The 27,017-nt window shown below is 47.1% G+C and overlaps 3 protein-coding genes across 5 annotated transcripts; 2 read left to right on the plus strand and 1 right to left on the minus strand.

The window, feature by feature from the left end:
- Positions 1-4,656: 4,656 nt before the first annotated feature.
- Positions 4,657-10,206, plus strand: HDA9 (histone deacetylase 9). Its single transcript, XM_048701335.2, has 14 exons — positions 4,657-4,894; positions 5,468-5,580; positions 5,675-5,792; positions 6,336-6,410; positions 6,478-6,697; positions 6,924-6,987; positions 7,981-8,073; positions 8,160-8,268; positions 8,489-8,538; positions 8,612-8,702; positions 8,950-9,020; positions 9,201-9,299; positions 9,488-9,554; positions 9,844-10,206. The coding sequence occupies exons 1-14, from the start codon at positions 4,858-4,860 to the stop codon at positions 9,927-9,929; spliced, it is 1,293 nt and encodes a 430-aa protein (XP_048557292.1). The 5' UTR covers positions 4,657-4,857; the 3' UTR covers positions 9,930-10,206.
- Positions 10,207-17,420: 7,214 nt separating this feature from the next.
- On the plus strand, positions 17,421-20,621 carry LOC125538026 (neutral/alkaline invertase 3, chloroplastic). Its single transcript, XM_048701334.2, has 6 exons — positions 17,421-18,138; positions 18,496-18,664; positions 18,758-18,969; positions 19,389-19,882; positions 19,966-20,014; positions 20,152-20,621. Exons 1-6 carry the CDS (start codon positions 17,623-17,625, stop codon positions 20,479-20,481), a joined length of 1,770 nt encoding a protein of 589 aa, XP_048557291.1. The 5' UTR covers positions 17,421-17,622; the 3' UTR covers positions 20,482-20,621.
- A 380-nt stretch (positions 20,622-21,001) lies between these two features.
- On the minus strand, positions 21,002-24,777 carry LOC125538025 (serine/threonine-protein kinase D6PK). Of its 3 annotated transcripts, none has more exons than XM_048701332.2 (3): positions 24,357-24,777; positions 22,180-23,879; positions 21,002-22,060 (listed from the first exon to the last, which is right to left on the minus strand). In XM_048701332.2, exons 2-3 carry the CDS (start codon positions 23,679-23,681, stop codon positions 21,211-21,213), a joined length of 2,352 nt encoding a protein of 783 aa, XP_048557289.1. In that variant the 5' UTR covers positions 23,682-23,879; positions 24,357-24,777; the 3' UTR covers positions 21,002-21,210. The 3 variants fall into 3 exon arrangements, with proteins under 3 accessions (XP_048557289.1, XP_048557290.1, XP_087400284.1); XM_048701333.2 differs by lacking the exon at positions 24,357-24,777 and adding an exon at positions 23,956-24,340; XM_087544158.1 differs by lacking the exon at positions 24,357-24,777 and having other exon boundaries at positions 22,180-23,898.
- Between the last annotated feature and the right edge of the window lie 2,240 nt (positions 24,778-27,017).

The following is a 27,017-nucleotide window of genomic DNA, read 5'->3' on the forward strand; positions in this document are numbered from 1 at the left end:
AACGTGAGCTGGACATTCTCATTGTCATTTCTCTTGAAGCGGTTGAAGAGGTTGCGAAGGACACTGATTCTCTGATCTCTCTGGGTTGAGACGCCTTCGTTGACCTTGGATAGCCAGTCCCAGACTAGCTTAGATGTTTCCAAGGCACTCACGCGGCCATATTGTCCTTTGGTCAGATGACCACAGATGATATTCTTGGCAGTAGAGTCCAGTTGAACGAACTTTTTGACATCAGCGGCAGTGACACCTTCTCCAGCCTTGGGAACGCCGTTCTTGACGACATACCATAAGTCGACATCAATGGCTTCAAGATGCATGCGCATCTTATTCTTCCAGTAGGGATATTCAGTTCCATCGAAGACGGGGCACGCAGCGGAGACTTTAATTATCCCTGCAGTCGACATAGCTAAAACTCTAGGTGGTTAAACCGAATCACATAGAACAAGGGAGTACCTTGCTCTGATACCAATTAAAAGTGCTAGTGATCGACTAGAGGGGGGTGAATAGGCGATTTTTATGAAAGTCTTCAAAACATGTAAGTTTCGAAGACAAACGATAGAAATAAACCTATTATCATGCAGCGGAAGGTAGACTACACTAGGCAAACCATAGTCATGTATTCAATGAAGTGAAAGCACAATGACAAATAGCAGCTAGGCAGTAAGGATCAGGTAGGAAGATGTTGAGAAGCCAATCAGTACACGTAATAACTCAGTGAAGTCGAATGGTGATGCTATCGTATAATGACTTCACAAGAACCAACAGTAAGTAAAGGGAAGGGAAGGATGAAACCAGTGACTCGTTGAAGACAATGATTTGTTGGACCAGTTCCAGTTGTTGTGACAACTGTACGTCTGGTTAGGGAGGCTGAGATTCAACTCAGAAGACCTCGTCTTCACCTTATTCCCCTTGAGCTGAGGACACCCAGTCCTCACCCAATTACTCTGGTAAGTCTTCAAGGTAGACTTCCAAACCTTCACAGACTTCGTTCACCGGCGATCCACAATGACTCTTGGATGCTCAGAACGCGACGTCTAACCGGCTGGAGGATTCACAATCCTCAAGTGTAATAAGTCTTTAGATCACACAGACAAGAAGACTTAAGTGATGCCTAACACTCTTTGGCTCTGGGTGGTTAGGGCTTTATCCTCTCAAGGAATTCTCTCTCAAAGGCTTCGAGGTGGGTTGCTCTCAAACGACAAAAGCCGTACTTTAACTCTGAGCAGCCAACCGTTTATGGTTGTAGTGGGTGGGCTATTTATAGCCACTAGGCAACCCGACCTGATTTGTCCGAAATGACCCTGGGTCACTAAGGAACTGACACGTGTTCCAACGGTCAGATTTCAAACACACACGGCAACTTTACTTGGGCTATAAGCAAAGGTGACTTGTCCAACTCTGAACAAGATTCGCTCTCATAGTCTTCACTCTAAGACATAGGATTTTGGTTAAGCATCACTTCAGTCATTCTGACTTGTTTTCTTGGACCCCACTTAACAGTACGGTGGTTCCTATGACTTAACAAAGAAGAAAAAGAACTACGAAAGATCTAAGTCTTCGCGCTCCATAGTCTTCATGCGATGTCTTCTCTTGTCATAGTCTTCAATGTGAATGTCTTCACATACCACCTTTGACTTCAATGTCTTCATACATTTTTAGGGGTCATCTCTGGTAGGAAAACCGAATCAATGAGGGACTTTCTACCTGTGTTATCCTGCAATTCTCACAAACACATTAGTCCCTCAACTAGGTTTGTCATCAATACTCCAAAACCAACTAGGGGTGGCACTAGATGCACTTACACCGCTTCCACTTCCGCTTATTCTTATGCTTCTGTTACCCAATTCGCTTGAGCGGTAGTACCTCTCTAAGTGGTAGCACTGCTCCCCGAGCGGTACTACCTCTTCGGCAGAACTACCATTCATATTTTTCTACCTCGTTGGTTTGTTTTGACCATGCTAAGCGGTAGTACCGCTCCTCGAGCGGTAGTACCGCTTGTGCAGGACTTGTGGGCATAACGGTTGGATTCGGGGGGTGGGGCTATTTAAGGGGCCCTTCTTCCCCATTGGTCCCTATCCTTTGAGCTCGTGTTTTGTCCCAATTGTTGACCTTCTTCGAGCTTGCTATCTCTCAATCCCTTCATGGATTCTTGCTAGTGTTTGGGGGGAGGGAGAGAGAGGAGATCTAGATCCACATTTCCACCTATCACTTCCCCCTCTATGTGAGGGGAACCCCTTGGATCTAGATCTTGGAGTTCTTGGTGTTCTCCTTCTTGTTCTTCCTCTTATATTCCTCCATAGCTTTCATTGCTTTGGTGGGATTTGAGAGTGAGGGAATTGGGCCCCCAGTGTGCCCTTGCCATTGCATTAGTTGCATCAGTTTGAGTTCTCCACAGTGATACGTGGAAGTGAAAAGTTGACAACCTTATTACTCTTGGCTGCTTGGTACCCTAGAGCTTGTTCCTCTTGGGTGCTTGAGCGCCCTAGACGGTTTGTGGTGTCTCAGAGCTCAATCATTGTGGTGTAAAGCTCCGGGCTTGCGCGGAGTCTGCAATTAGGGTATGGAGATTGCCTCGAGTAATTTGTACGGGTTCCAGTGACCGCCCCAAGGGTTGTCAAAGTGTACGGGTTTGGTGACCACCCCCAAGGGTTGCCATTTGTACGGGTTCGGTGATCGCCCTCAAGGGTCCCTTAGTGAAATCACGACATCTTGCATTGTGTGATGGTGTGAGGAGTTTACGGTGGCCCTAATGGCTTCTTGGGAAGCATTGTGCCTCCACGCCGCTCCAAACGAAGATTAGTATCTGCAAGGGTGTGAACTTGGGGATACAACGTCATCTCCGCGTGCCTTGGTTATCTCTTACCCGAGCTCTTTAATTATGCACTTTACTTTGCAATAGCCATAATATGACATGATATATATCTTGCTATCACTTAGTTGTTTATCTTACTTAGCATAAGTTGTTGGTACACATAGGTGAGCCTAGTCAATTTAGGTTTTGTGCTTGACAAATTAAACGCTAGTTTTATTTTGCATTTGTTCAAGGCTAAACCGTAATTATCTTAAAGCGCCTATGCACCCCCTCTAGGCGATATCCATGATTTTTCAATTGTTTTGTGTGGGCATACTTATCCATATAGTCATGAACAATGTTCTGATGCCGGCTACACATGAATAATACTAATTCCCCTACAAATATTTAATTTAATTTCCCTGAGTAAAGAAGCATAAGCTGAGATAACATGGTATGGTCTCAAGTTTGCTTGTGTTTAGATTGGACCAAAATTATAAATATCATTTATTAACTACTATATACATACTAAATTAAATATGTTGATTTAGCCACCTAGATGTTTATAAAATAAACTGAATCCAGCCGCAAGTTATAGAACCCTGATGTTCCTACAGGCTCGGCTAAAATGTTTGACCAAAAGAATGGTTCGGCTAAGTTAGACCCTTGAGTACATTTCATTAGTTCAGAAAATACTCGCTATATCTAAATATAACTAGTGCTCAAGCGAAGATATCTAAACGTATTTCGTTACATACATTCGTTTGAGTAGCAGTTGTTTTTAGACCGACGAAGACTAAGTGGTTGTTTGGATAGTGAATATTAGCCCTGGGTTTTAGGAAAACAAGTTTTAAGCTGATTTTTTGCTAAACCGGCATTACTTATTTTTCTGTGCATAATCGATTCAAGGAAAACTTTGTTTGGGTGAAGGAAAGCCTGAAACCAGCGTACATAGATCCTTGTTTGGAGACTGATCGGCTGCAACTATTCCCTCTCTTCCAGAAAAAAAATATTTGTATTTTCTACGTATTCTTCTACCTGTGAGCTGGTGGCCTTTCCAAAGCTGGCCACTTTCTTCAATCTGGCCGGACGGCAGCTTCCAAATCTCCAATTCATCGTCGCCGTTGCCTCCTGTCACCAACACCACTTCCAAGCGGCTCCCCTCTTTGTGTCCAGTTACTCCTTCGTCCCCAACTCATAGAAGCTACAGCTCGCCTACACTTTGGCTTTGACGAAACGACGCACGCGCGACGCCGGCAGTGGATTTCCACGGCTCCTGCAGGGGTGCCCTACGGCTTTTGTAGTGGGCCCACCGGAGCCCAAGAAGAAGGACATGTACGTCGGCCTCGCCTGCGTCGTCGTCAAGGGCAAGCTCATGGATGCTCTGCACCGTCCTTGGCACCTTCGTCCTCATCGGCGATGGAAAAAACAGCGCGTGGAGGTAGCTGCGGGAAGGAATAGTTGGCGCCAATGTGTTTGTTGAGGAACGAGCGGAGAGAAACAAGTCAGTTATGGAGAGTTTTCTGTAATCTTGTTTTCTGAAAAACGACTATTAGACGTTTTTGATAAAACCTACTTTCCTGGCTTTGTGAAAACAGAATTTTAGTTATCCACGTTTTTGTTGGAGGGTCCAAACATGGTTTTAGTTTGTTAGACAGTTATATGAGTTCACGGAAAACTGGTTTGGCTAATCCCACGTATCCAAACAAGGCCTAACTAATGGGGAGTAATACAGTATTTTGTACAGAATCAGAAATAGCAGTACTTCCAACTAAAAAAAAACCCAGTACCTTTGAGTACCAATCGAGGCGAAATAATTCACCCGCGCAATAACTTTGACCGTTCGATCATGGTACCAACACGATCCTGACTGTCCATGCCGGTCCAGAACGTTCCCCAGAGCCATCGCCTCGCTCGGTTTTCCCCTTCCTCCTCACGCACGACCGCCCCAACTTCCGCCGCCGCCTCCGCCTCCGCCGTCGCGAACTCGCTGTCGGCTTCCCCGGCTGCCCCCATTTGGCGCCGCCTCCGCCTGTAGAGGCAGGCGGCCGCTGGAGAGCGCGGTCATGTTGGAGAAAGACAGGATATCCTATTTCTACGATGGTATGTTCCCTACGCCCCCTCTTCTGCAACCCCACCCCCCAACCAACCACCGTTCATACCTAGTTCTCCCCTAGTCGCAATTCGTTACTCTTACTCCTCCTAGGTGTCTCATCTGGCAATTTCGAAAGTAGGGGGAAATACTGTGTGGGCATAGTGGTATGTTGTGCTTGTTTCGCCGATTTGTAGTGGCAAGACGTCAGCATGGGTCATTGCAGTCGAATCCTGTGCTATGGTTATGCGACAAGGAAAATTACTTGATGCTACGTGCCATTGTGATCTGTTCAACTAGAATTGGTGTGTCCCTGTTCTTTGGCCTACTATTTCCTTGAGTTGTTCAACCCTAGCCGTAGGTGCATTGTAAAATTTGCATTAGTGTATGCTTCATTCTTGGTCGATAAGGAAGTCAAATGGTAAAAATTTCTGCGCTAGTTATTTGATTTGGTTCTCATGACTAGTTCCTTAACTGTGTTGTTTGTAGAAAATCCACACACCTTCAACACTATATAAGTTTTTTTGCTGTTCAACCTTTTATGATTGCTTACTTGGTTACTTTTCTGTGACCGAACATCTCAGGGGATGTTGGCAATGTGTACTTTGGGCCAAATCACCCGATGAAACCGCATCGCCTTTGCATGACACACCATCTCGTGTTATCATATGATCTTCACAAGAAAATGGAGATATATGTCGGTATTGAATTATTGTTCATCCCCTTTCTTTGTAATTATGAATTGTTTAAATGTGTCGCTTACCTTATTTTGCTCCCATTGGATTTTGCAGAGACCCCACAAAGCATATCCAACAGAGCTTGCGCAGTTCCATTCTGCTGATTATGTGGAATTCTTGCACCGAATAACTCCTGATACCCAGCACTTGTATGCAAGTGAATTAACTAGATGTATGAATGATTATATTTTTCTCTTTTACAGACTACTCTCCCAGGCTTTGCTATTTTCACAATAAAATACACGCCGCATATATTGCTTGCTTATATTTAGCTGTAAAAAAATCATGTCAAAACTTGGTTAGAACATGTGTATGACGAGTGGACCATGTGCCATGTGCCTAAGAATTTGTGGCTCGCCACAGTTGTTTATATGAACCAAACGCCAGCAGCATTTGGTCAAACTTGCGTAACTTCTGACACCTAACCCAAAACTCCCAAAATGATTTACCTGAATCTAAGGTAGTGCTATATTAGCTTAGGTCTTTGGATGTATGCTTAAAATAGAAGCGGAACACAGTAAGATGGTCTGATCTCTCAACAAATTGTTGTATCCAAATGGAAGCTTAGCTGTTTGCACTTAAATGAAGAACTGTCTGCTATAATTTCCACAATATGCCTGTTGTACTAAATGGAATTGCTAAAAATCACATCTCCATGTATTTAGGGTATTCTTACTTCACTTATCTGACTTCGTCATTGTAATCATTGTCCCAGACAACCTTGGAGAGGACTGCCCGGTCTTTGATGATTTGTTTGAGTTCTGCCAAATCTATGCTGGAGGAACTCTAGGTAATAGGAAAATTGCCAATGCTTCTTTCTGTTTTGTGATCTCTCTAAGCATTTCTTTATTTTTCAGATGCGGCTCGAAGACTAAATCATAAAACATGTGATATTGCTATTAATTGGGCTGGTGGGCTGCATCATGCAAAGAAGTGTGAGGCATCAGGCTTCTGCTACATTAATGACCTGGTTTTGGGAATTCTGGAGCTTCTCAAGTATCATGCTAGGGTTCTCTATATTGACATTGATGTCCATCATGGAGATGGAGTTGAAGAAGCCTTCTATTTCACTGACAGGTTCATGCTTTTATGGATAGTAAAATACATGACTGTAATTGTTGATAGGATGTGTCTCACTGATCTTCAGAGCCTCCATAGATGCCTACTCTTTTGTTATCACCATATATTCATTTTAGTTGCTAATCTCTGGCTCTGTCTAGTGTGAGGTTGCTGTATAGTAATGCCGCTGTCTCTTTGAGAGCCTTTAGATTTCCAATCTGATTTTGTCTATACATATTTGCAGGGTAATGACTGTAAGTTTCCACAAGTATGGTGACATGTTCTTTCCTGGCACAGGTGATATTAAGGTAATGTTCCACTGACAAGCTTTATGAATATACATTTTATGTAGTTGCTTTTACTTAATTTCTCAGTAGTTCATCGCTATTATTTTCAGTTTGTATCTTAGTTTGTGCTCAATATTGGGCATGAGTTTTATGGTGTTTGTTGTCCCCTATTTACTTATGTCGATTAAAGTTGGAATATGAACTCTCAATTGTATGAAATAGAAGAGACATTTACAAACTGAGTTACAATGGGTTTTAGCATAATATTACTCAAAGCTGATGGTACTGGAGGTAATCAATAATTTTAGGAACCATCGTGACATACTTCAGTTTCTTCTTTTCTTCACTCTCTCCTGTCCACCTAGAAGTAGAACATGTAAGTATGTGACTTTTATCATTGAACTCTTGTCTCTATTACTGGACAATCTTGGTGCGGTATTCTATCCAAATAGCCAGCATCATATTTGGGAATGGTGGAGGTTTATGATCTATATTTGATAAGCGGTAGTGCCAAAAAGGATGTTCTTCATTCTGATGCATGTATTATCATCTGAGCTTAGAAGAATAGAAGCTGTCAACTGACCAACACAACCCTTGCGGTCATGCTTGAACCATCACTTGAAGATTCACTTTATCGTTTTTGTATTGGGTCTTTACTTTTGCCATAATGCTATTTTTGCACATATTTTATGCGTGCATCTGTATGAGTGGAAGGGTTTCTTTACGCAATTGTCTTTGATTGAGTTGCGAGTTCTCCAATCAAAATTATCTCATCAACTAGAGTTTGTAACTCACATAGAGGAATGGCAAGGTTCGATATGAGCAGAAATGTGCGCTTTTCTATTTATTAACATGCTGAAAAAAATGGCACTTGCAGAGCCTGCATCTTGCTTTGTTTTTAAATAGTTCAATATCACGTGCTGTTAAGTAATGATGATGAGAGCTTTAAAAAATTTAGCTTCATTTTATAAGGATGTGCTCTTCATATCAATTTACCTGGCTGTCATTTTGAAGGATATAGGAGACAGGGAAGGAAGATATTATGCAATCAACATCCCACTTAAAGATGGCATAGATGACAGCAGCTTTACTCGGCTTTTTAAAACGGTAAAAGTCGATGTGCATTACTTTATGTTTATTCTTGTTCTTGTTCTCTACTCTTATGGAGGTACGTAATGTTGCTTATCATGTAGATTATTGCCAAAGTTGTTGAGACATATCTGCCAGGTGCTATTGTTCTTCAATGTGGGGCTGATTCATTGGCGCGAGACCGCCTAGGGTGTTTCAATCTTTCAATAGAAGGTACTCTCTAAAACTTGATATTACGTGCTACTATAGATTTGGCAAAACATCAGATGTATAAACTAACCGTGATTACCTTGTCCCCACTGTTGAATTTGTGTATTCTGAGAATTTTCTTGCGTTGATGGTATTTGGGTCCTTTGGACTTTAGTTTCATTGAGCTAACTCACTCGGATAATCTATTATTATACTTACTAACTTGATCTGTTTCCATAAACAGGCCATGCTGAATGTGTAAAGTTTGTTAAGAAATTTAAAATCCCGCTGCTGGTAAGGGAGAAAACTATCATTGTATGATTATTTTTGCTCTTTCTAGGATATTCATGTATTTTCAAACATGCAGGTGACAGGAGGTGGTGGGTACACCAAAGAGAATGTAGCACGCTGTTGGGCTGTTGAAACTGGGGTTCTTCTAGACACAGAACTCCCAAATGGTATCTCATTTGTTTGTTCTGCTCCCCTTAACCTTGTTGGTTTGAGTGACAGTAGCTAGTATAATCCTTCAATATAGCGGCATTTTTCTTGTATTCTTTTTCTTCTTTTCTTGATCTTGTAAGGTGAAAAGTGAAAATAAATCCAATATTGTCCCAATACTCTTCCCTTATAGAACTACTCTCCATAAGCAATTCTTCCTTAGTGGTTATCCATTGTCCGGAGTTTTACATGGCATTTTCTTTGCAGAGATCCCTGACAATGAATACATTGAATACTTCGGTCCAGATTATACATTGAAAGTACCAAATCTGAACATGGTATGAACCTTTCTGACTGATCTTTCTAACTCTATGCCTGCCTGGTGTTGTGGATTTAACTGTTGTTTGGTGTGTCATGTTTTTATATGTTGGGTACGCTTAACTAGAATATCAATTTCTTTCTTTAGAGGTGTGTAGATGTGCAAATGATATTTGTCTTCCTATTGATGAATGGACCAGGACAACTTGAATAGTAAGACGTATCTCAGTTCAATCAAAGTGCAAGTAATGGAGAGTTTGCGGGCCATACAACATGCACCTGGCGTTCAGATGCAAGAGGTTAGTTTGTATTCTCGTCCACATGTTGATTGTTGAAACATCCCAATTGAAACCGGGGATGGATACCATGTGAAGACTATAATATGCCTTTGCGTCTTTTGTTGTCTTTAACTTTCTTGCTTCCACCAGGATAGTGTAGTTTGTTGTTTCTGAGCAGAGACCGGATACATAATGAGTTTATTTTGCAGGTTCCACCCGATTTCTATGTCCCGGATTTTGATGAAGACGAGCTGGATCCTGATGAACGTGTTGATCGTAAGTGAAATACCTCTGGCATGTCTTGCAGTGCTCATATGGACAAGTAAAAACTTGATGATTTCTCCGTGCTAACTCGCCATTGTCCTCTCGAAGCATGTGCGCGCCACATAATGAGAAATTTCCCCTGAAATGAAATAAATGCGGTCCATTTTGTTATCTATTTATTCTTAAATTGGTTGTATTCTTCTTCATTCAGCCAGCTCCTTGCCTGGTATTGTCTCCAGTCCTTCTGAACCGTGCCATCATATTTCTATTTTCTTACAGAAGTGTGTATTATGTCATGCAGAGCATACCCAAGACAAGCAGGTTCATCGTGACGACGAGTACTATGAAGGCGACAACGACAATGATCACGATGACGGCGGACATTGAGATCGGCATCTTGACGATGTATGTAGGTGGAAGCTGAAAGTCTTTCCCGCAGCAGCTGCTGTTCAGTTTATAACATCGTGGGATGGGGAATAGTTGGCTGATTGACATTTTAGGATCTGACGCTAGGGCTGGAGAGCATTGTGGGAGAACGTAACACTTGCTGACTTGTACAGCATTGTACGATCTCACATTTGTACTTATTTAGCCTTTGGATTATTCTTGTATTTGTATGTATGGCCTTTTTGAATTTGGAAAAGCAACTGATTGATAACGTTCATAGAGGACTACTTTTTCCCCGAAACCTAGGGCTCCCTGGCGGCGCTAGGGTTTCGACGTGGAAACCAATCGGCGGCCGCGGATCTCATCGGCGGGCCGCCCGAAGGACTCGGCGAGGGTGATGGCTACACCACCCGCGGCGGAGACGTCTCCGCCGCAGGCGAACTCGGGATCGAATAATACCAGATCGGCGAGGGAGAAACTTGAGGAAGCGCTGGGAAAGCTGGACATATCCGAGGAGGAGGCGACTCCTCTCGTCATAGATGACCATCTGGATGGTGCTCCGGTGAAGTGGTTGCTGGCTGGTAAGGTTCTGTACCGCAATCAGTATCATATACACATCATTGGCAATGCTTTGCGACCGGCTTGGGGAAACCCTAGAGGACTGCAGTTCCGCTCGACTGGAGCGAATATGTTTGTGGCTGAATTTGAGTCCCAGCGAGACCGTGACAGAGTTTGGGCAGGATCGCCTTGGCACATCAACAAGAATGCGGTCATCTTGGCCGAGTTTGAAGAGTGCATGCGCCCAGATGAGGTCAAGTTCGATCGCCTGCAGGTTTGGGCTAGGGTTCTTAATTTACCCTATAATTTGAGAGATGATGCATGGAGCCTCCCAATAGCCAGGATGATAGATAAAGAGGTTCAGATTGCTAAGTTTGATCACAACGGAGACTACCTCCGAGCTAAAGTATCGGTGGAGGTCAATAAACCAATGAGGAGATGGGTGCTTATTGATTCGGCGAGGAGAAAGAAGGTGGATTCTTATGACATACAATATGAACAAATCCCATACTTCTATTTCTCTTGTGGGCGGCTGGGCCATTCGGATCTTTACTGCTCTAACCCAGGAACACGTGATGAGAAGGAAGAGCTTCCGTTTGGGCCAACACTGCGAGCTCCTGATGAGAACAGGTATCCAGCAGGTAGCGAAAATTCCTCCAGGGGCCAGAAGTCTGACCATAACAGCAAGCAAGAGACGAGGAATTCTAGAACAAAATCCAAGCAAGATGCGGGGGAGGAGGTGGTCTCGCCCTTGAAGAACAAAGAGAACACTCGCTATAAGAGAAAGGAGGGACCGACCGCAGTATATCAACCGAAGCAGTTGCTTCTTACGGCAGCACAAACTCCAGAAAATCTAGATCCGAGTACAAGCACTGCAGGTGGAGAAGATGATGAGGATCTTGTTCGGGAACCAAAGAAGAAGAGGCCTATGCCTGACAACTCGGCAGAGACCGGTGACCGGTCCTGCCCAGCCCAATGAATTGCCTCTCATGGAACTGCTGGGGGCTTGGGAACCCCGAGGCGGTTCGAGAGCTTTGCAGCATTGTGAAGCTAGAAGGACCCACTCTTCTCTTTGCCATGGAAACAAAAATTAAGGGGAAGAGAGTTGAGGACTTGCAAAGACATCTAGGCTTCGGCGGGTGCTTTGCAGTGGATAGTGTAGGCCTTAGTGGTGGCATCGGGCTCTTTTGGTCACATGATGTTATTGTTGATCTGAAAAACTATAGTTATGGACATATTGATGCTACTGTTAAATACAAAGATCAAAACTCCTTTCAGTGGAGGTTTACTGGTTTTTATGGAGCGCCCCGAGCTGAAGATAGACATCATAGTTGGCGTTTCCTATGTACTTTGTACACCATGCCGCATGCGGCCTGGATTTGTATGGGTGATTTTAATGAAACTCTCTATGCTAACGAACACTTCAGTCGGGCAACTAGGCTTGAGAGACAAACGAGAGCTTTCAGAGAAGTTACCGATGAGGTGGCCCTCCAAGATTTGGGGTGGTCAGGCACAGCTTACACCTGGGACAATCGGCAGGCAGGTGATGCAAATGTCAAGGCGAGGCTGGATAGAGCCTTTGCCAATGAAGAGTTCCGGCAACGCTTTTAATACATCAGAGTCAGACACTTACCTTCTGTTGAATCAGATCATTGTTTTGTTGTAGCGGAGATAAAGGAAAAGCTTACGAACATGTCACGAGCAAAGAGACAGTTTCGATATGAGAACGTGTGGTCATCGCATGTGGACTATGACCGTATAGTTGCTGCAGCGTGGCAAGAGGCAAATAGAGGTCCGGGTCTCCAAGGTATTGCGGACTCACTGCATCATCTGAAGGAAACGCTTGAACCTTGGGGGTCTCGTGAGTTTGGCTGCTTAACTCGCCGAGTCAGACAGCTACATAAAAGACTCGACAATCTTCGGTGTCGTTCGGTGGGACGAGGGCCAACGGAGGAGGAAAAAACTGTGGTCCGACAGCTGCGCGAGGCCCTTCACCAGGAGGAGATTTGGCTACGGCAGCGTTCTCGTGTTCCTTGGCTGAGAGAAGGCGATCGTAATACTGCATACTTCCAGGCTCAGGCAGCTCAAAGGAAACGTATTAACAAAATACAAGGTTTATGTCGAGCGGATGGCTCGGTTTGCGCAAATGAAGAGGAAGATAAGAGTGAGGTTCAAGCATTCTATAGGAATTTATATGAATCCCAAGGTTTTATGGATTCTACCGAGCTGCTCACTCATGTTCCAGTTAAGGTCACGGATGACATGAACGTGGAATTAACAAAACCCTATACGGCGGCGGAAGTCAGGGCAGCCTTGTTTCAAATGGCTCCCTCCAAAGCACCGGAGGTAGACGGTTTCACTGTGGGGTTTTATCAGCGTCACTGGAGCTTAGTAGGTGAGGCAGTAACTGCGGCAGTGTTGGATTTTCTAAACGGTGGAGAACTACCAGTGGGTTTGAACGACACTTCTATCACTTTGATCCCCAAGGTACGGCATCCCCAGTTCATATCGCAGTACAGACCCATTGCATTATGCTCGGTTCTATACAAGATTGCTTCAAAGTGTGTGACGAACCGAATGAGAGCATATATGGATGTGATAATCAGTGAAGAACAAAGCGCGTTCATCGCTGGACGGCTCATAACTGACAATGTCCTAGTTGCATATGAGAGTGTGCACACAATGAGAAGGCGGAAAAAAGGGAAGAACTATGCTTGTCCAATTAAACTAGACATGATGAAAGCGTATGACCGTGTCGAATGGCATTTTCTTGAGGCTATTCTTACGAAGTTGGGTTTCAACATGGTCTTTGTCCGGCTGATCATGAAGTGTGTATCTTCGGTACGCTTCTCAGTCCGGGTAAACGGGGAGCTGCTGCCCTTCTTTACACCCTCGCGTGGGTTGAGACAAGGTGACCCGGCGTCACCTTTCCTTTTTCTACTCTGTGCGGAGGGTTTCTCCTCTTTGCTGAAATTTTACAATAATGGGCACATCGATAGAGGTATAAGAGTGAGCTACAGATCGCCATGGGTGTCACACTTGCTGTTCGTGGACGACAGCTTGATCTTCATTACTGCAACCACCCAAAGTGCAGAGAGATTGAATGACATCCTCAGAATTTACGGGGAAGCATCGGGTCAGTGTGTTAATCGTACTAAGAGTGCTATTTATTTCAGCTCCAACATGCCGGCCCAGCTCAAACAGCAGCTTAAATCGGTTCTCAACATCGACGTCGAGGCCTTTAGCGAGCGTTACCTGGGGCTACCCACGGCGGTTGGCCGCATCACAAGCGGTACTTTCGACCACATCGGGGAGAGAGCTCGCGGGAAGATACAGGGATGGTCTGAGAAACTACTTGCATGCGCAGGTCGTGAAACATTGCTGAAATCAGTTGTTCAGGCGATTCCCACGTACTCAATGAGTACATTCTTATTGACAAAGAAGGTGTGCAAGAGTTTGACTTCACCAATGGCCAAATTTTTCTGGAGCAGCTCTATTGACAAAAATGCGTTGCATTGGGTTTCCTGGAAGAAGCTGGCTACCCCAAAGTGCCAAGTGTTGGGGAACGTAGTAATTTCAAAAAATTTCCTACGCACACGCAAGATCATGTGATGCATAGCAACGAGACGGGAGAGTGTTGTCTACGTACCCAACGCAGACCGACTGCGGAAGCGCTGACACGACGTAGAGGAAGTAGTCGTACGTCTTCACGATCCAACCGATCAAGCACCGAAACTACGGCACCTCCGAGTTCGAGCACACGTTCAGCTCGATGACGATCCCCAGACTCCGATCCAGCAAAGTGTCGGGGAAGAGTTCCGTCAGCACGACGGCGTGGTGACGATCTTGATGAACTACAGCAGCAGGGCTTCGCCTAAACTCCGCTACAGTATTATCGAGGAATATGGTGGCAGGGGGCACCGCACACGGCTAAGGAATAGATCACGTGGATCAACTTGTTGTCTTTTGGGGTGCCTCTACCTTAGTATATAAAGGAGCCAAGGGGGCAGGGGGGCGCCGGCCAGAGAGAGAGGCGCAGGAGGAGTCCTACTCCTTCCGGGAGTAGGACTCCCCCCCCCCCCCCCAATCCTATTCCAACTAGGATTCCCAAGGGGGAAAGGGGGAGAAGGGTGGCCGGCCACCTCTCCTAGTCCTAATAGGATTAGGGGAAGGGGGGAGGCGCGCAGCCCTTGTGGGCAGCCCTTTCACCTTTCCACTAAGGCCCATGAAGGCCCATATGGCTCCCGGGGGGTTCCGGTAACCCTCCCGGTACTCCGGTAAAATCCCGATTTCACCCGGAACACTTCCGATGTCCAAACATAGGCTTCCAATATATCAATCTTTATGTCTCGACCATTTCGAGACTCCTCGTCATGTCCGTGATCACATCCGGGACTCCGAACAACCTTCGGTACATCAAAATGCATAAACTCATAATATAACTGTCATCGTAACCTTAAGCGTGCGGACCCTACGGGTTCGAGAACAATGTAGACATGACCGAGACACGTCTCCGGTCAATAACCAATAGCGGGACCTGGATGCCCATATTGGCTCCTACATATTCTACGAAGATCTTTATCGGTCAGACCGCATAACAACATACGTTGTTCCCTTTGTCATTGGTATGTTACTTGCCCGAGATTCGATCGTCGGTATCCAATACCTAGTTCAGTCTCGTTACCGGCAAGTCTCTTTACTCGTTCCGTAATACATCATCTCACAACTACCAATTTAGTTGTAATGCTTGCAAGGCTTATGTGATGTGTATTACCGAGAGGGCCCAGAGATACCTCTCCGACAATCGGAGTGACAAATCCTAATCTCAAAATACGCCAACCCAATATCTACCTTTGGAGACACCTGTAATGCTCCTTTATAATCACTCAGTTACGTTGTGACGTTTGGTAGCACCCAAAGTGTTCCTCCGGCAAACGGGAGTTGCATAATCTCATAGTCATAGGAACATGTATAAGTCATGAAGAAAGCAATAGCAACATACTAAACGATCGGGTGCTAAGCTAATGGAATGGGTCATGTCAATCAGATCATTCAACTAATGATATGACCTCGTTAATCAAATAACAACTCATTGTTCATGGTTAGGAAACATAACCATCTTTGATTAACGAGCTAGTCAAGTAGAGGCATACTAGTGACACTTTGTTTGTCTATGTATTCACACATGTATTATGTTTCCGGTTAATACAATTCTAGCATGAATAATAAACATTTATCATGATTATAAGGAAATAAATAATAACTTTATTATTGCCTCTAGGGCATATTTCCTTCACCAAGGTGGTATGGGGTTTCGTGACCCTCATCAGTTCAATCTTGCGCTGCTCGGGAAGCATGGTTGGCGGTTTATGACTAACCCTAATTCTCTTTGCGCAAGAGTAATGAAAGGCCGGTACTTTCCGGACACAAATTTCTTGCATGCTTCTGTTCCAAAGTCAGCGTCAGCGACTTGGCGAGCCATCATTGCTGGCAGGGAAGCACTGCAAGCGGGCCTTATCAAGAGAGTTGGAGATGGGAGATCCATCGATGTATGGCAGGACAAGTGGATTCCAGGAACCATATCTATGTCACCTCTGCTAAAACCTCCAAACACGCCGGTTCAGACAGTTTCAGATCTCATTGATATTGATAACTGGACGTGGAGGCAGGATCTGATTAGGACAACCTTCATCGCCCCGGATGCTGATGCCATTCTTAACATCCTAATCAGAAGGGGAGGAGGAGAGGATTTCTATGCTTGGGCTTTTGAACGATCAGGCAACTACAGTGTTAAATCGGCGTACCGTGCTCTAATGACTCAGAACGAGCGCTTTGCTCTAGAGGAAGGGACGGCTACCGGCGCTTCTCGAGATGATAAACAGATGTGGACGGCCTTGTGGAAACTCAAAGTGATCCCAAAAGTTCGAGTGTTCTGGTGGCGGGTACTGAGAGGGATCCTACCGGACGAAAGCACTCTAAAGCATCGCCATATTGCAGTCTTAGATACTTGCAAAGTTTGTCTGGCAAGGGAGGAGGATCTCATGCATGCGCTCATTCAATGTTCCCATGCACGACGCTTCTGGAACAAAGCTTGTGCTTGGTTTGATCTGAGGCTTCCTCGACTACACCCACACTCGTGGGCCAGAGACATCCTATGTGGAGACCGGGTCAGAGATGAAGATCGAGCAAAGATTATTACCATCATGTGGACGATCTGGCATTCTCGCAATCGGATCAAGCATGGGGAAGAAGGGAGAGACCCAACAGCAGCCATCAGGTCGACGAGGGAGGCCCTAGCGCTGCTGGAATTACCGCGGAAAGAAGCTACACTTCTACCAGGCTTCGGATGGCGACCACCTGAACAAGGTATGATCAAAATATCGACGGATGGTGCACTCAATGTGGCGGATGGCCGAGGAGGCGCGGGTGGTGTTGCTCGCTCCGCGTTAGCGCTACCGGGCGCATGGTGCAAGCCGTTCGGTGACATTTCAGATCCATTGATTATGGAAGCTCTATCATTGCGAGAGGGAGTGCTTTTTGCAAAACTTCGTGGCATATCGCATGTGATAATGGAGACCGACTGTCAGGAGTTAGTGGAATTCTCGCCGCAATTCACGTTCGATTGTGGCCCCTATCCTAGATGAAATAGGAGAGCTAGTTTTTGATTTTTCAGTATTTGAGGTTCAACATGTAAACAGGACAGCAAATCTACCGGCGCATCTCTGTGCAAAACGTGCATGCACTCTGAATGCGACCGATTGCTGGCTCGAAAAGACTCCTAGCTTCTTGGTGACCAGCCTTTGGCTGATTGCCGGGAGAACACTTTTGTTGAATAAAAGCTCTCTGATTTGCCTGGAAAAAAAAAGATAACGTTCATAGAGGCAAAACTAGATGAGAGCATCGAGGCGTGGCGTGTAGACGGAGAGAAGCGCCGAGTGGTGGCCACGCACGGGTCTCCGATCCTCCCCGTCGCCCACCCCTCCGTGACGGACGGCCTCAGCGACAAGAAGCCAAAACGGCGCTTCGCTTCGCCCACTCGAACGCCTTTGTTTGCATCCCCCTCGTGCCCGCCGCACAGCCAATCAATCCCGTCAGTTTCGCTTTTGCGGTTCGATTCGAGGGCTCCTCCCAGCGCATGGGGATCGCACAGGCTGCCGCCCCGCTGCGCCTGCATCTCGGATGCTCCGGCGCGGCGCCCCCGCGGCCCACCTCCCTCAGGGTCGGGGTCGGGTTCGGATCCCATGCGAGGAGGAAGGGCGGGAGGAGGCGGAGCCCTCCCCGCGCCGCCAGCTCGCTGCATCCCAGCAGCAACACGAGAGCGCACGACCATGACCCCGCCCTCAAGCCTCCCGCTCCCGCCGGCGATGTCGCCGGGAGGGACTTGAACGGCGCCGCCGACCACGCGCCGCAGCAGAGGCGGCGCGCGGCGAGCGACCTGGAGGAGGAGGCGTGGGCGCTGCTCCGGGAGTCGGTGGTGAGCTACTGCGGCAGCCCCGTGGGCACCATCGCCGCCTGCGACCCCAACGACTCCAGCCCGCTCAACTACGACCAGGTCTTCATCCGGGACTTCGTGCCCTCGGGCATCGCCTTCCTGCTCAAGGGGGAGTACGACATCGTCCGCAACTTCATCCTGCACACGCTCCAGCTCCAGGTCACCCACCCTTCATACTCGTTGGAGTATTTCGGTCGGTTGGTGTCTGTCAATACAGATGCTCCTCTTACTTGTGTTATAATAATGTGTATGCAATTGAATCATTCATGCTGATGCTCCTCAGTTCCAATAAGATTAAGCACAACCTATATGAAATTATTAGTTGAAGGCAACAAATCAGGATACCATTCTGCTCAATGTACTGCCTATCATGTACTCCCTCCGTCCCAAAATAAGTGTCTCAACTTTGTACTAACTTTAGTACAAAGTTGTACTAAGCTTAAGACACTTATTTTGGAACGGAGGGAGTATGAAGCTTGTAATAATTTGTAAAAACTGATTGTTGACCATCTATAGAGCTGGGAGAAAACCATGGACTGCCACAGTCCAGGGCAAGGCTTGATGCCAGCTAGTTTCAAGGTGCGTGTTGTTCCGCTTGAAGGCGATGAAGAGGGCGCAACTGAGGAAGTCCTCGATCCTGATTTTGGGGAGGCTGCTATAGGCCGTGTGGCACCAGTTGATTCAGGTAAGGTTTTTTAATAAACCTTTTAATTCAGGTAATGTTGACTCTGTTAATACACGTATAGCATAAAAAAAGAGCCTTAATGATGGTTTTCAGGTCTATGGTGGATCATATTACTGAGGGCATACGGAAAATGTTCAGGAGATCTTTCATTTCATGAGAGAATCGATGTCCAGACTGGAATAAAATTGATCTTGAAGCTCTGCTTAGCTGATGGGTTTGACATGTTCCCCACATTGCTAGTCACTGATGGATCCTGCATGATGGATCGTCGAATGGGTATCCATGGACACCCACTGGAGATTCAGGTAGCACAAATGTCCGAAAGTAACAGCGCAGTGAAACATCACACACACACACACACAACAAACAGCAAAAAGCACATAACCATACCAACACAAACATATATGACGATGGCACAGGCACTAAATAGTAAATACAGTTATGGAGTCTGGTATATTTTTACACAAGGAATGAGAGAGTTCTTACATGTCTTAAATTCTTTTTGGGTGTCACTCATTTCACTGCACGGAGCACAGTTCTGGCCTGAAACCACAAATATTGGCCAATCGAAGCACCTGTCTTTAAAAACATAGTTATTCAGGTCATTCTAAGATTATGGTTAATAGTGCCACGTGATCCTCCCGTGCTATTCTGTAGATGAGTGAGGATTACTTTCTGCTATTTATGCATGATTTCTCATATATCATTTTCATTTCTTGTGCAGTCACTGTTCTATTCAGCCCTCTTGTGTGCACGTGAGATGCTTACCCCAGAAGATGGATCTGCTGACTTGATCCGTGCCCTAAATAACAGGCTTATGGCGCTCTCTTTTCATATTAGGGAATATTACTGGCTTGACAAGAGAAAGCTAAATGAGATATATCGATACAAAACAGAAGAATATTCTTATGATGCTGTCAACAAGTTTAACATATATCCTGATCAGATTCCCCCCTGGCTAGTTGAATGGATCCCTCCGGAAGGGGGTTACTTAATTGGAAACCTGCAACCAGCTCACATGGATTTCCGATTCTTTTCTCTGGGGAACTTGTGGTCTATAGTAAGCAGTTTGGCAACAACCCGTCAATCCCATGCTATTCTGGATCTAGTTGAAGCCAAATGGTCTGATCTAGTGGCAGAAATGCCATTGAAGATATGTTATCCTGCTCTCGAGGATCAAGAGTGGAAATACATTACAGGGAGTGACCCTAAAAACACGTGAGTCCTAGATTGTTGCCTACTTCTGCGAGTCTTGCAGATCGTTTGCATCTGCTCATAACATTTATTTTGTTTTGCTGCAGGCCTTGGTCATACCATAATGCAGGTTCCTGGCCAACATTGTTGTGGCAGGTTTGCAACTTAAGCATCATGTTTGAAATTTTGATGTGTACTATGCAAACCACCTTGTCGAGTGTTTGGATTGATTACTTAGCACCATTTGCTCTTGATTGTAAATGTCAATCAGTTTCTTGTTTTTCTTTTGGCAGCTCACGGTGGCATGTATCAAGATGAACCGGCCTGAGATTGCAGCAAGAGCCGTGGAGGTGGCTGAGAGGCGTATTTCCGCGGATAAATGGCCTGAATACTACGATACTAAGCGTGGGCGGTTCATCGGCAAACAAGCTCGACTATTCCAAACGTGGTCCATTGCGGGCTTCCTTGTGGCCAAGCTGCTGCTCGAAAACCCTGAAAAGTCTAGAATACTTTGTAACAACGAAGACGAGGAATTTGCTAATGCTTTTAATCTCATGGCTGATTCATGCAGCCCGAACAGGAAGCGTGGCAGGAAAGCCCCGAAGAAGACCTACATTGTGTAAGTCTAACAGCAGCTCCAATGTTAGGGGGGTTCTTAGATGTAGCGGTGTAGTTTTTTGTGCGAATCGCACATATACCTCCAGGATTTGTACATATTACAGTTAACTTGTCTAGAGGAAATGCCCGCTTTGAGACACTGTCACTCTGTTTATGGTTGGTTAATTGTTATCAAGGTTTTCGCAGCACAGCGCAGCGTTCACTTTACCACAGATGCACAGTTATGCTACTCACCGGTCAGCACCATAAAATGGTCACATCCAAGCAACCACTGATGTCCCATCGGCATTCATCAACGCAAACCCATAACATAATTGTGATGTCCGTGACAGACACATGACTTCTAAATCCTTGCTCCTAACTTTATGATATTATTAATGAACAAGAACATATGTTACACAACTTATTACTGGACCTTACTTGAGTTACTACTGCTACATACTGTATCAAGCAACAACGACTACTGCAAGCAGTAGTGCACAACAGCAGCATGTTCAACCAGATGCAAGCTTGCAAGACCATGGCTCATCTGATATCTGATGGTATTAACAAGGAATAAAGTTACAGGCACAACACCCGACCTTACTCTACTGATAACTCATTTTCAACAGAAAAACTGCAGGGGAGTGGGGACTGGGGAACTGTGGGACTACTACTTCTAGCTACCACGGTATGGATATTCTTCAGAACACAACGTACTACCACTACAACTTCTACTGCTACTACTGCCACCACTAGAAGAGCTCGAACTCAATGTCGTCTCCATTCATCCGGAACTCGAGGCACTTGCCTTCCTTCTTCTTCCGTGCCACCGCTGCCGTAAGGGTTGAGGCGTCGACGCTTTTCGGGGTCTCGGGCGGTGCAGTCCAACGGATCAAGGCCCAGTTCAGGCCTTGGAAGAAGGGGTGCCGCTTGATCTCGGCAGCTCCTTTCCTCGAGCCTAGCCGGAGCTCTGGCTCCTTCACAAGCAACCCTCTGATCAGATCGCGAGCCTGGTAGCTGACAGCTGGGCTATCAGGGAACTTCAGCCCCTGTGAGACCACATTTGTAAGTGTTTCGTCATTGCCAGGTCCTCTGAATGGTGTCTTGCCGTAGAGCAATTCATACAGAAAGATGCCAAGAGTCCACCAATCGACCGAGCTGCCATGGCCATCTCCTCTGATGATCTCCGGGGCAAGGTACTCATGGGTCCCCACAAATGAATTTGACCTCGCGTCAGTGGGCTCGACGACAAGCTGCGGAAGTGATGGTTTCTTCAGGGGCTCAGCTCTCCGTGTCCTGGAAGGTGTAGAAGATACCAGCCGAGGTGTGAAGCAAGAAGAGTTGGCCCAGGATGGCTGGATACACAGTGGATCGATGCAGCTTTCAGCACAAGGTCCGGAAGGCCTAGGAGGTTCATCTCTTCCTACTGATGAGCACCTCACAAGCACGGGATTAACTGAACACCTCAGGGACAGATCAAAGTCGGAGAGCATGATGTGCCCATCTTCACGAACAAGTATGTTCTCAGGCTTCAGATCACGATATATAACCCCCAACATATGCAGATACTCCAATGCTAGGAGAACTTCAGCGACGTAAAACCTGCAAAGGGACATACAATACTTGTGAGTTAAATAACTTGAAACATGATTTTCAGCTAGAAATTCAAGTGCAGTCGGTCAATGAGATCACACATAAACACCACAGCTGAAGTTACTTACCTAGCAGCGGCTTCTGAAAAGCATCTAGTAGGTTGCTTCTGCCTTAGGACATGCAGGTCACCGCCTGGACAATACTCCATCACTAGGCAAGACAGATTATCTGTCGTGAAATAAGAATACAGGGTGGGAAGAAACGGGTGGTCAAGCATTTGCAGTATCTCCCTCTCAGTTTGAGCCCTCAGCATCTTCTTCCGGCTTATTAGGTACTCAATGTCCATAACCTTCAGTGCAAACATGCAGTCCGAACCAACCAACTCAGCCAGATACACAGTGCCAATATCTCCACATCCAAGCTGTTTGAGAAGCTTGAAGTTCTTCAATCCCAGGGTCCCTTGTTGGATCGCTATGCGCTTCATGGCTTCCCATCTCACATCTTTTGACATGTGAGGCCTGCTGCCATTAGCACTGAAACTACCATAACTATCTTCACTGATGCTGGTGCTTGTGCTGTAGTCACCGATGCTGCTCTTTGAGCTTTGGGAGCTTTCACCCTTTTCCTTCGACCTTGACAACTCACCAGGCTGTGAACCAGGGATCCCACTGACATAGCATCCTTTGCCAAAATCAACTCCTTCGGCGCCGAGAGAGCCATCATCAGCACCCTTCTTGCTGGTTGGTGCTGGAGTTTTGGGCTCATCCTGAGGGGCCTCGTGTTGCTTCTTAGTATGAGAACCGGAACCTTTTGGCTCACAATGCTTCTGTGATGCCACCGCTGCAGCTGGTTCCGGTTTAACCTTCTTTTTAGTGGAGGACTTGCTGCGAAACACCAGCCGTGAGCCTCCAACTGGAACAGCTCGCGGACTAGATGCTTTTGGAGATTTACCCTTTCTCTGTTTTGCCACAGCTCTTCCTGCAGTCGGATCTTCGCTTGCCTCCAGTGACTTATTACTGATGACATCTTGGATTCTGGTTTTTTGGACCTTGGCCTTGGTTGGAGACGCTGATCGCACATGCTTGTGAGCTGAAGCCTTACTGTGCACCTTCTTGCCTGATTCAACCAACTTAACCGATGAACTTACTACAACCTTGTCAGGCAAAGCAACGGCCTTCTCAACCTTGTTCTTCCCATCTTGGTCCTCGTCTGTTGGAACCACAACAGAGGCATAAAGCTTCTTAATCGCCCCAGATTCAGGAGTACTCGACACAGCCGCGGGCTTGGACATCCTCTTCATGGCGGCCATCTCCGAGGCCTGGGAGATGCACATCTTCCTGAGGGCCTGCTTCAAGCTCACAGACTCCACGATCTCCGAGCTCGACATGGGCGCCTTCCCAAGCGCAATAAGCCTCTTGTCCGTGCTCGTCTGCCCAGAAGCCCGCGCCGAGGTGCGCACATTGAAGGATCTGAGGAGCCGGTCGAGGTCATCCTCGACCGAGCACGACCGGCCCCCATGCTCCTGCCCCACCGGCTTCACCCTCACCCTCAGGTGGGTGACCCCGCCCGGACGGGCGTCTTTGGTCTCATCCACCAGCTCGACTATCTCCGGGCACCCTGAAGAACCCATCCTCTCCAGCACTCCCACCGCCTCCAGAAATGCTCCCTCCTAGGCGCCTAGCAGAGTATTGAACTTGCGGAGCTCTGCAAGCAGCAACCGCATCTGGGTGGGTGGTGATGCGCTTCAAGTTAGGACCGTTGGCGCCTGCAGTTAGGTGAGCAAAGAGGCAGCTTTCCCGGATCGAGAAGCGGCATCACGAGGCAGGCCCTGCAAGGGAGTAAGCAGAAACTGGATCAGACGGTGTGGGTATTCATGCACAAGAAAGAACCTTATTGGCACTAACATAGTGGAGGAAAAAAGGTGGGAATCTGGAGCTTGAGCCGATCTTGGTGCCCTTGTACTCATTATCATCTCCCACTAGTCACCCTTCCCCACCCATAGTTAAAATTTGAAAAAAGAACTATAGAAAAAACGAAAGCAAAAGGGACATAGATGCGGTAGGTGAGGTGGGGTTTCTCTCTCTTTTCTTGTAGCGAACTGATGCAAGATCCGTAAACCTCCGGGCGGCTTGAGGGACAAGAAGACACAAGCAAGCACCAGATGGGCGAACAAAATGGGGGTTACTTTGAGCCAAGCCAAAGGCACAAACGCGCAGAGTCAAAAAAGAGAGAGGAAGAACCAGATTTGCGCACGAGAGAGAGGAGGGAAGCGGGGGATTTGGACTTTGGAGCGGGAGAACCTTACCGGCGGGAGGACGGCGGAGGCGAGATTTAGGGTTTCGAAGCAGCGGCGGCGACGAGCAGGGGAAGAGGCGGCCAGTCAGCTTGAGCAGCAATGCGCGCACATCTGACGAGGAGGCAAAAGAGGAAGAGAAATGAGAGCGGCTGCCTCCCCCCTCCCCTCACTCACACCTATGGGCTATGGAAGTATGGATGCCGCTCCTCTCTCCCTCGCTGGTCGCTGCCACACTCACCAAACTCACGCACGGTGCCCCCTCTCTTTCCTATCCTCTCCCTCACTCTAGCCCCTCTCTCTCCCTCTCTCTCTCTCTCTCTGGCTATGGCTATGGGCTATGGCTACGCGAGGGAGCGACGCGCCCCCACCGCAACCCAATAAAAACACGCACCACCACCACCACCACCCCTACCCTAGGATTTACGCTTGTTTATTTATGGCCGCTATTTATTATTGCTGCCTGTAGCAGGGCGTAGCGTGCCTCCCTTTCACGCGTCTCTCTCCTCGCCCTTTTCCGTGTCTCCCTCCCTGGCCAGCAGGGGGAGGGGAGGGGAGGGGATGGGAGGGCCTTTTCTTTTTTACTTTTCCTTTTCATGACTCGTGTTATCACGCTCGCCGCCGGTACAGGGCGACAAGAATACGACCCGGATGCAGAAAGCAAACTGTAGTAATTTCTTTATTTAAACGGGTTCAAAGCCACCACTACAGAGACTGTCGATCTCTAGCCGCACTAGTGGATGCAATCGCAGCCAGAAGATGGAGTATAGTACTACTGGAGCAAGTGGAGTAGTAATCTGCTTGTTACATATTCGCGGGAGGCCAACTGATTGTGCCGTTAGCTGCGTGGTCCGTCACGTCAACAGCGCCGCGTCATGTCGTGCCGCCGCTGAGACACATGGTTACCACTTCACCGCTGTATGTACTGTCCCTAATCTAACCTGTGGGGGCGCACCGCAGCACTGTATCTGTATGTATGTGTGCTGGTAGAGGCAGAGGCTCACACACCACAGACGCCTCGTGCGCGCCTTGTATCCCCGCCGCGGAGCGCCTGCCCCACCCCCACTGCTCTCCTCGTCGTTTTACGCACGCATTCATCTGCTCCACGCGCACCTCGCGTCTCGCTTGATCCTTTGCCCAAACGCGCGGCGCGGCTGCCGTGCCGCCTCACCCTCGCCAGTCGCGGCCCGCCGTCGGCCCGGTGGATTGGAGTACTTGTATAGTACTCCTATACTCTACCTGCGAGGTACTAGTACGAGTCGCTCGCCAGTAGTAGTAGAGTACACAGGCTGACACCGACCTGGCAGTGCAACCGCAAGTCCGCAACCGCAGCTGTGCCTCTTCCTCGCGGGAGGATGTTGCAGCCTGCCCTCCTGCCTGTAGGATACGAGCCGAAACAGATCTCGGTGGGTGTCGACTGTCGAGGCATCCAGCTGACGTTTCGATGCGAGAAAGAAACGACGTTTCGCTTGCGGGGCAAGGGATGTTGGTGCCAACTGCCAACTGTGTGTGAAGCAAGAACGATGCAAGTATGGAACCAGTGGTGGCGGCTGGCGTAGGAACGCCTCCACCTTCTCCTCCGGTGTGTTTTGTTTTGTTTTGTTTTGCCTCAACGAGGAATCCACTTTCTAAACGGAAATCAAACGGGTTCTTGTATATTTCGTCAAGACGTGAAACTTGCGACACCATCAGGTTCTGATTCTTGTACTCCGTCGCATGCGGCCTGCGGTCAGTGCCGCCGCCTAGAAGCTCGCCGCGCATTGGAATGCGGGGCAAAAAAGAGAGGAGGCGACGCAACGCTCGCCGGCCCGCGCAGTCACACACTTGCCGGCTCTTGCAAAACGGAACATGGGAACGCCTTTGTACTCCTCCGTTCGCTCCTTGGATCTTTCCCTCCGCAAACTTTTGAAAACAAACCAACAGCAACAGGACCCTCGCCGGCCCCGAGGCTGTCTTCATGGCTCCGATGCAAGTACTACTCCCAACCGCCGTGCATAATTTAAAACGGGCATGTGGGCCGTGGGCCCCTTCGTCACTTCAGTTAATCGTCTCCGTGCATCGGCCGTATCATCGCCATGCTTCCTCCTTTTCTAAAAAAATAAATAAATAAATCGCCATGCGTCCGCAAGAACCAGTCAGCGTACCAAAAAGCCAGTAGTACATCGACATGGCACTAGAGAGAGAGTAAAGACGGTAACGGTACGTGGTCTCCGGCCATTACAGAGAACAGAGACGGCAGGGATAGAGATTGCGAGGGTCCGTGGGGTAGTATTTTCCAAAAATCTCACTAGTACGCACGTACCAGCAGTACTGTACCGGTGATCAACATTCATACGCGTGGCTCGTAGATCTTCAAGATTCCGTTTCCTTGGAGTGGAATGCTATGCTATCATCTCATCTCACCCTTTGGATTACCTTGGTCACTACTTAGGCGGTGTTTAGTTCTTTAGTTTAGGACTTTTTCTAGTCCCAACTAAAAAGTCTCTAGTCTTTAAAAAATCCTTTCTTGTTTGTTTCCAGAAACTAAAAGGTCCCTAGTCCCTTCCTAGAGGTTATTAAATAACTATGTTGCCCCTAGTATATAGAAAAATATCAATCAAACAACATCATGGGATGGCGGGTCAATGAGTGCATGGAGGGGCATTGTTGAAAAAGTTTCAAAAAGTCCCAAAA

This window comes from Triticum urartu, chromosome 2A (genome assembly GCF_056163025.1).
Source record: "Triticum urartu cultivar PI428250 chromosome 2A, HENAU_Tu73, whole genome shotgun sequence".
NCBI classification, from domain to species: domain Eukaryota; kingdom Viridiplantae; phylum Streptophyta; class Magnoliopsida; order Poales; family Poaceae; genus Triticum; species Triticum urartu.

What these genes read in the sequence shown, in the direction of transcription:
- HDA9 (XM_048701335.2), top strand. Translation starts at nt 4,858, where the DNA reads ATGTTGGAGAAAGACAGGATATCCTATTTCTACGATG. An exon ending in ACAAGAAAATGGAGATATAT is followed by an intron (nt 5,581 to 5,674) that starts GTCGGTATTGAA and finishes TGGATTTTGCAG; the next exon opens with AGACCCCACAAAGCATATCC. An exon ending in TTTCAATCTTTCAATAGAAG is followed by an intron (nt 8,269 to 8,488) that starts GTACTCTCTAAA and finishes TTCCATAAACAG; the next exon opens with GCCATGCTGAATGTGTAAAG.
- LOC125538026 (XM_048701334.2), top strand. Translation starts at nt 17,623, where the DNA reads ATGGGGATCGCACAGGCTGCCGCCCCGCTGCGCCTGCATCTCGGATGC. An exon ending in TGTGGCACCAGTTGATTCAG is followed by an intron (nt 18,665 to 18,757) that starts GTAAGGTTTTTT and finishes GATGGTTTTCAG; the next exon opens with GTCTATGGTGGATCATATTA. An exon ending in GGCCAACATTGTTGTGGCAG is followed by an intron (nt 20,015 to 20,151) that starts GTTTGCAACTTA and finishes TTCTTTTGGCAG; the next exon opens with CTCACGGTGGCATGTATCAA.
- LOC125538025 (XM_048701332.2), bottom strand. Translation starts at nt 23,681, where the DNA reads ATGGGTTCTTCAGGGTGCCCGGAGATAGTCGAGCTGGTGGATGAGACC. An exon ending in TTTTCAGAAGCCGCTGCTAG is followed by an intron (nt 22,061 to 22,179) that starts GTAAGTAACTTC and finishes GTCCCTTTGCAG; the next exon opens with GTTTTACGTCGCTGAAGTTC.